This window comes from Phytophthora infestans, genomic scaffold (genome assembly GCF_000142945.1).
Source record: "Phytophthora infestans T30-4 supercont1.206 genomic scaffold, whole genome shotgun sequence".
Lineage (NCBI taxonomy): Eukaryota > Oomycota > Peronosporomycetes > Peronosporales > Peronosporaceae > Phytophthora > Phytophthora infestans.
In genome coordinates this window covers 1-7,978 of record NW_003303553.1, presented here as the reverse complement: position 1 = coordinate 7,978, position 7,978 = coordinate 1, and the positions used below count along the sequence as shown (strand labels likewise).

Genomic DNA, 7,978 nt, shown 5'->3' with positions numbered 1-7,978 from the left:
CAGACCTCCATCGTCTTATACTGCTGAAATAGTCCAGACATCCCCGTCACATACTCCACTCGACACTGCTGGAGTTTCTGTACATTAATGCAGTAGTTCATTTCAGCCAACCACAGATCCTGTCGCCTTGTATCTGCACTCTCCTTCTCGCTCTCCATTTGTTTGAACAATTCCTCATATTTCTCAAACGCCGACAGCACATTTTTTTGCGATTGAAACAGCATATCATCCAGTTTATCCCCCTCCACGAGCATACTCGCCACTCTCTCTTTATACGTGGCCGCCATCTCCTCAAGCGGCTTAGTCGTCACCTCTCTCTTCACGACTGTCGTTAGTTGCACCAGTTTTTCAGCCAATTGCGTCTGTACCTCCCCAACCGCATGCAGCGCCTTAGACACCGACGACTGAACGTTCAGCTGGTCGCTCCCAGTCGCTGCATTCGCATCAGCTCCCTGACTCGGGGCATCCAGCGCTGCGCGTGTATGTCTCAGTGCCTCTGCATACGCAAGATCGGCCTGTAGTCGCAATGTTAGAAACTTCAGTAGCCGGGTGTTCTCGTCGCCCCCGTGGCGGATTTCTTCCTGGAACTGGCGCCAGTAGGCGCGATCACGGGTCTGGAATTTGTCGATCTGAGCGCTGCGGTGCGACTCGAAGGCACGTAGAGAAGCATAGCTGTCGCGCTTGAGCTGCCACACTTCCTCGCTGGTGGGTTCGGAAGCTGCTGGGGGATCAGAGGCCGCCATGGACACGTCAGCACTTGTCGACTGACTCGACTCCATCGGGTGAGTTACGTACTGTCGGCTGTTGTTAGATCGAGTGTAAAAGAGTGGGATCAAACGATGTAGGTTGGCTAAAAATTCTTTCCTAATACCGGTATTTTAAGGTAAAGCTAGGTATTACCGGTAAGTCTTAAAAAATTAAAAAAAATACAAACTACGTTTACCTTTTAAAACCTAGTGCATGTTACAGTACTTTTTTTTTGAAGTGAGCATTAAGTACTACTATGTAGTAGTAAGTAAGAAGATAGCTTTGTACTTGAAACATTACATGTCACTCACTACCTGCGAAATTAGAATTTCTAGGAGCTCGCAGGAAGAGGGATGGACTGAGCGCTGTGGAAGACGTTCAGTGGGTCGTACTGTGCCTTGATCTGGCGCAGGCGGGCGAAGTTGTCCGCTCCCCAGTATCGTTTACCGAAATCGTCACCCAGGTCCAGATCACAGTAGTTCTGGTAGTTTCCGCCGTCAAAGTATTTCTCCAGAGCGCCGGCAATACCGCGGATCCACTGGTAGGACGGAGAGTCTTCGGACTCGCCCTTGTTAGCGCCCACGCCAATCTGAACCGACCAAACGGCGTCGCGGTGTGCCCACGGCGTCATGTCGTTCTTCTGCGTGGCGAAGACACCACCGTACGCCTCGAACTGGATATAGGCCCACGTGGTGTTCGGTAGGCTGTCAGCCCACTCCAGCACGGTCTGGACTCCCTCATTATTCAGCACCGTGTTGGAATAACCGCCCTTGATCTTGCTGTAGTCTTTATCAGCCGACGTCAGGTGGTGTGAGACGTTGAGCGAACTCAGGTCGTCGCACGTGCCCTTCCAGATGTACGCCTTCGTCGCAAGCTGCGAGCAGTTATCGCGGCGTTCTTGCGACTTCAAACCACCATGGTTGAACACTCCCGAGGCGTTAAGTAGAGCGTCCAACTCCGACTTGGGGCCGAGGTACTGACCCACCATGCGCGCGCCTCCGCCGTCGACAACAAGCTGCGTAGTGATCTTTGAGTCGGCTGTGGGGAAGTAGTCCATCCACGAACGCAGTACCTGAGCACGCACCGAGGCGTTGAACTGCACATTGAAAACCGACACCTCGGGCATCTTGTAGGCTTTGATAGTGAAGAGCGTGACAATGCCGAACGAACCGGCACCGCCTCCGCGAAGAGCCCAGAACAGGTCCATGTTCTCCGTGGACGACGCAGTCACCACGGTGCCGTTATACAACACGACGCGCAACTCGGTAGTCTGATCAGCAGCCAAACCGTAGTGCCGGCTCACCATACCGTATCCACCGCCAGAAATGTGACCACCGATGCCCACGCTCGGACAGGTGCCGGCATTGAAGTTGTAGCCTCCCAGACGGTCGAGTTCCGTGTAGATCCAAGCCAGACGAGCACCGGCCTGGACCGTAGCTACAGCCGAACCTTCGTCCTGGTTCTCCGACACAAGGGATACGTCCACCATGTCGGCCATGTCGATAATCAACGAGCCGTCCATCGACGACAATACCTCGTACGAGTGACCGCCACTGCGAGGAAGCCATTGGTCACCGAACAAGTGACCGCACGCACAACATCGTCTTCGGATGATGCAAAGTACACACCAAGAGGTTTGCGGTCAATACGAGCTTTAGGACCCGTGGCGTAGTCCACGTAGAGTGGGGACTCTTGTACAAACAAATTGGTGTTGACCGTGACGGTATCGTTTCCGTAATTGGTGGTAGAGTTGTCCATACAACTCTCGAATGCCTCCAGAAGCGAAACCGATTCCGTTTGTTGGGTCTGAGTCGTATCAGACTGCGCCAATGCACTAGAAGCTGCGACTGTCGCCGTGAAAAGCACGACAGCGCGAGAGAGAAACACCATCGTGAAGTAACGGGAGACTTGGCCGATGCGTGGCAGATTCTCGAATGACGAATACTGTTCCTTTCCTCGACTCACTTGCCGCCGACCATGATTATTAATAAGAGCAGTTAATCGACTGGGTGAGCGAGATCAAGTCAGATAGATGGCCTATACAGTGTAGCCGGTGGTAAAAAGACAATTCGACTTTCATCGCAAGTACATCGAGGAATTACCAAATATAAGTAGAATAGCACACGTGCTTTTAGCACTATTTTAACACAAATTGAATTGAAGATGTGTTAGCACTCGTTAAAATAGACTTGGATAACGGATCGCACCTTCGCGCACGTCCGACATGTGCACGGTTTCCGTCGTCGAAATTTTCCTACATTCAGGTCTTGGAGTTCGTCAATCGCTGTAGTGGTGGTGCATTTCTGCTGTGGGTTCAGCAATTGAAAAGTTCGTCGTGCCCACAACAGTAAAACTAACGTTAAGTACTTTCATCATGTAACATGTACTGATTTTAATTGTAATACGTATCATATTCATTCAAATCCAAGTGATTTTCTACTTATTTTCGAAGTAGAATTCATGCTAATAAAATAAAGTCGGCATCAACGTATTGAATCCAGAGGATTATCCACACGTTTTAGTTACGTTCTTGCAGTACAAGCGCATGCGGAATGCTCCTTCTCGTAGATAGGAAAACAGCAGTGCTCGAGTGTGCGATGATTGCGTGCGTACCGTCAACATGAACAAATTCCTCACAATATACTGTACTTCTTTTTTTTAAAAGTCCGCAGCCTTTTTATATTATAAATGTTATGATTTTCAGCCATTTTAGCAGTCTAAGTATTGACAGGGGTGGCAGATCACTTATTAATACGTCGGCAATTCTTGCACTTCCTCTTTAATTCGAAGTGTCCAGCGACTAATAAACCGCCATAAGCGATAATAACACCGTTTTAATTGGCAATTCACTCATCATAAAGGCCATAAGTCAAGTCAGATATGGCTAAATCGGACCTAATTGTCTAGATCCTGGTCAATTTCAGTCCGACAAATGACAGTAACACAATACACCTCAATTATTATTATTAGATCCTGGTCATTAAATTTAGATGACAGCCAATCGGCGGCAAATTGATGAAAATCACGGTAAAACCTAGTAAAAAAAAAATAATTCGAGCTGGTGCCTTAAGGAATTTACGAAATTAGTACGGTACTTCGGAACTAAGAATTGTGGATCACAAATTGATCGATCGGTCCAATTTGGGCCGTTTCAAAATATCGGCAAATTTGGTGAGTTCGCAATTCATACTCAATACCTGTCAAAGAACCCATGGAAATTTTGAGAAGAACGCACAATACGTATCCGATAGTATAAAAGCCTATTGAATGTGTCAAAACTTGATACAGTTTACGTGGTGCTTAACGCTGTAGGATTCTTAAAGCATATCTCGATGAGATCAAGACTCCATTCACTTTGGATAATTCAATTACGATGCGCGCTTGTAGCAAGAGCGCTTAAAAGCGAGTGGACAGACAGGCAATCTGGAAATTATGGCCGGATTGCTAGCAGAACGTAATGCGTAAGTTGGTGCAGCTTGTGTTTGCTTCATACATGAGCGCTGGGCAGTGTACTGGCCCATAGCTGGCGGCCATCGTTCTGATATCGGCCGACGAAGAACGCCCACCTCATCCTTGAAGCTTAACCAGCATTGGCCTTCCATCGAATCTTAGGAGAGTCGATGGTCAGACCGCTTGGCAAAAATGGTGGTTTAGGAAGACAATCCATGACGTTACGATTAAACAAGGAGAATGGATTCCGTGACAAGCCTTATCCAGTCGTATGGATCGATAGAAGGAAGCAAATTCATCGAAGCTTCAGCCTCCACTACGTCAAATGATCACAAGCCAAAGACAGCTATCGAAACGAAAGCAGGTACGCACCATTCAATCGTAAGCGCGTTTTTTCGCGGCAAGGAACATTTCTCGGTACTCCCCATACTTGCAGTAGTACTGCAGCATGACGAAAAGCATGAGAGCTATATAGGTAAACAAATGTGTATCCTAGAAGTTGAAGTTTGCCTTCCGAACGTCTCCTTGGATCGCAGCAACCTTAGGCTGTCCTTGACAAGTTAAAACTTAATCTGGATTGATGAGATGACACGACACACACCTTCCTCGCGTCAAGACATCACTGAGCGCGTTGCGCGCTGGTCACATATCAGCGTTTTTGCGGTCAAATATTTGCAGTGTACCGCGGTTACGCCAGACTTGCACGTGCAAAGACTCACGGACGCAACGTTGGAACGTTCCGACCTGTTGACTAATGCGCCTTTTCAAGCACGTTTACCTTACGACTTGAAGGTATCGAATATCTGGTACATTGGAGGTACCGGTAGCCGTTAAAAGTCTCAAATGGAGCCGTTAACCCTTTTAAACAATGACTGGCGCTAGAAAATCGCGAGGAACTTCGACAGCTTGAGAACTTTTCGTGTAAGCCTGTTTCCTTTCTATCCGACTGCAGTCCAGTCGGTCTCTGGCCCGTGATATGGTCTCACCTGAGCCCCCCGAATAGCGGACGTTCAACTCGCAGTCACCATTTTTCAATCTCCTCCGAAGGCGGAACACCTTGCAGACAACCGTTTATCTGCATCAGTTTGCCGTGACGCGTTAGAATCCAGTGTCTGTAACTGGGACACAAGCGAGTCGAAAGGCCTTCCAGTTCTCGAACGAAACCTCCTGTCAACGAACTGCTCCCAATCGCCAGCAATCCACCGTCCACATTTTCCCACTCGCCGCCATTCACACAGATCATGAACGCCGCTACACATTCATTATCGGCGTCAATCACGTCAGCGTTGGCTCTCAAGCCGTCTACAGTGTACATCTTACGCGTGGAAAACACTAAAACGCGACAGAGCTGGCACATCCGTCGATGCTTCTCGGAATTCTGCGAGTTGCGTGAAAAGCTCTTGTCTTTGATTGACGATCAGATGGCCGCGTACCTGACTAGTCCAGAGCTGGACAGCTCCGAGGACAGCTACACCGCTAGCTCCAGTATCAGCTCCAGCGCCAGTACAGCCAGCATTAGCTCGCATCGTCGTCACTGTTCGCCTCTGTCCCCGTCCGATCGCTTCGCGTTTGTGTTCAAGCAATTCCCACCGCGTAAGCTGTTCGGCTCCCGATCTAAGCGTGTGATTGAAACCAGATCCATGGCGCTTAACCGCTTCTTACAACAGGCACTGGAGGTTGTGGAGGTGGTTCGCCAACGTCAATTGATCGCTATTTGCTTCAGTATGATGACTCATATTGAATCGTTCTTAGAGTATGGCGCTCATCGTCAAGTCACACGTGTGGGGCCATCCTGTAGTCTCGATAGAGACGATAGATCAGGGGCTGAGTCACCCAGTGCAGCTAGAAGAACAATAGCGGCAGTGTCGCTTACTCCAGGTTTCCATCACTATCCATTGGTACCTAGTCCAGCGTTCACAATGACGCAGAGAGATGACAGATACCAGTCTAGTGCTAGCAGATATGGCGTCAGTGAAGTTCAAGACAGTGACGATGCTCAGCGTTTCAATAACTTTGACTTTACACGACGCTTCTATCGCGAGTTTGGTCGGCAAGAGGAACGAGCAGAAATCTATGATGAAGACTCGGACGACGAGGAGATGCAGATGCTCAAGAAGACGTGGAGCGCCATGCTGGAGAGCGAAACTCACGAGAGAAAACTGTACCATACCGGTAGTCATTTCTCCATGTTAGGGACTGGATACACGTCGGAGACGTGGACAAGACGTATCGAGATTGCAGGCATACAAACTGCAAAGAGCGAAGAGCTGAGCGCTACGTGTCTGGTTGGGAAGACATCCGAGTGCCAAAGAGCAGAGCAGCGTTTGAACCGCTACCAGTCCAATTGCCGTATTCCAGTTCAAGACTACCCCACGTCCGGTTGAGATATCTTATCGGTGATAGAAAATCTGTGACTTATGATAGTAAAAGTTAGCATGGAGGTCATCGACGGAAGTGACCAGCGCTCTGCTTTCCTAAAGGAAAAACTGTAGACGATTAGTTATTTATCACGGCCATGATCACCATTACTGCAGTAATAGATCTCCATTACTAAAAGGGCTATAAAGCATCGAGGTGGTAGCAGTCGACTTTCACTTCTTGACGGGCGTCTTGCTCTCGAGGCGTGCGTTGCGCTGGTTGGTCAGTTCAGCTGCCCAGGATTGAACCAGCGGTGTGCGGAACTTCCCCTTGGTACTCTGGAAGAAGTCGTCTAACGGGACGTTCTGGGCTAAACCCAACAGCACAAGTATTAGTAATTAGGTCATATATGGGAGTGCATGAAGACTGGTACCTCGCTCGTAGTCATCAGCTTGTAGAATCATCTCGAACTTATCAAAGTCCTGCGCATGTTGGGCAATAACAGAACCGTCAGAAGTGCAAATAGTAGAGATTTACTTTTGGTATCATGTACCTTGACGATCTTGGCTTCCTCAGTGGACCCCGCCTCGTATTCGTTCCACAGCTCACGGATCTCCATAGCAGACGGTGTGTCGCCTAGTGTGTTGCAAATTTCGTCCAGAGCCTCCTTCTCCATGCGGTATTTGTCCTCGTTAGCAACACCTGCTTACGAGACGCTGACAGTCAATAAACGAAGCAATAAAAGCAAAATTTCCATAAAGATCTTACCGTCGTGAGGCGTAATGTCGCCCACCAGTGACTCCGCTAGGTCGTGCACAATGGCCATCTTGATACATCTACTCCACCACCATATAAAGCAATGCATACGACTGGACAGAAATTGAGTTTGTCGTCACGTACTTGGAGCGATTGACAGCCTCGTTGGCGTCGTCCAGCAGCATGCAGCACATGCCCATGCGGTACATGTGGTCGGATACAGACTCAGGTAGCGCCACCTTGATATATTGTTGGAAAGCTCACACAATATCTTGAGGTCGCACAATACGAGCGCAAATACAAAGTAAGATGATACTTTCTCCCGGAGGCAGTGTGGGATGCAGGGGTGTGAGCCACAATAGTCATATTTTAAAGTTTTCACATTATTATTAACAGTAACACAATTGCTATTCATTATTAAACGCTAATATAATTATTATCTATACTACTACTACAAATGACTGCAAGCAAAAATATGAAAGGCCTTGATAATAGTACTAATCAAAATAATATTGTAAGTTAAATTAGTACAACAGTGCTACGAAGCCTAAAACATCATTCTATATTCAATAAGTACTAAAGTTTCGATGGATGCCGAAATATAAGTCACCAAAGCCTACCCTTTTTGTCAGCATCTCCTACGACGATATAGTACGTGTGTGCTTAT

The 7,978-nt window shown here is 48.1% G+C and overlaps 4 protein-coding genes across 4 annotated transcripts; 1 reads left to right on the top strand and 3 right to left on the bottom strand.

The window, feature by feature from the left end:
• Positions 1 to 15: 15 nt before the first annotated feature.
• PITG_20765 (uncharacterized protein) lies at positions 16 to 743 on the bottom strand (the record flags this gene model as incomplete). The annotated part of the gene is made up of 2 exons (XM_002895281.1): positions 16 to 23; positions 65 to 743. 2 exons carry the CDS (start codon positions 741 to 743, stop codon positions 16 to 18), a joined length of 687 nt encoding a protein of 228 aa, XP_002895327.1.
• Positions 744 to 1,013: 270 nt separating this feature from the next.
• On the bottom strand, positions 1,014 to 2,637 carry PITG_20764 (uncharacterized protein; the record flags this gene model as incomplete). The annotated part of the gene is made up of 2 exons (XM_002895280.1): positions 1,014 to 2,281; positions 2,323 to 2,637. 2 exons carry the CDS (start codon positions 2,635 to 2,637, stop codon positions 1,079 to 1,081), a joined length of 1,518 nt encoding a protein of 505 aa, XP_002895326.1.
• A 2,607-nt stretch (positions 2,638 to 5,244) lies between these two features.
• PITG_20763 (uncharacterized protein) lies at positions 5,245 to 6,581 on the top strand (the record flags this gene model as incomplete). Its single annotated transcript, XM_002895279.1, has 2 exons — positions 5,245 to 5,950; positions 6,158 to 6,581. The coding sequence occupies 2 exons, from the start codon at positions 5,439 to 5,441 to the stop codon at positions 6,579 to 6,581; spliced, it is 936 nt and encodes a 311-aa protein (XP_002895325.1).
• Positions 6,582 to 6,741: 160 nt separating this feature from the next.
• Positions 6,742 to 7,554, bottom strand: PITG_20762 (uncharacterized protein; the record flags this gene model as incomplete). Its single annotated transcript, XM_002895278.1, has 5 exons — positions 6,742 to 6,920; positions 6,989 to 7,037; positions 7,109 to 7,257; positions 7,324 to 7,391; positions 7,456 to 7,554. 5 exons carry the CDS (start codon positions 7,518 to 7,520, stop codon positions 6,844 to 6,846), a joined length of 408 nt encoding a protein of 135 aa, XP_002895324.1.
• Between the last annotated feature and the right edge of the window lie 424 nt (positions 7,555 to 7,978).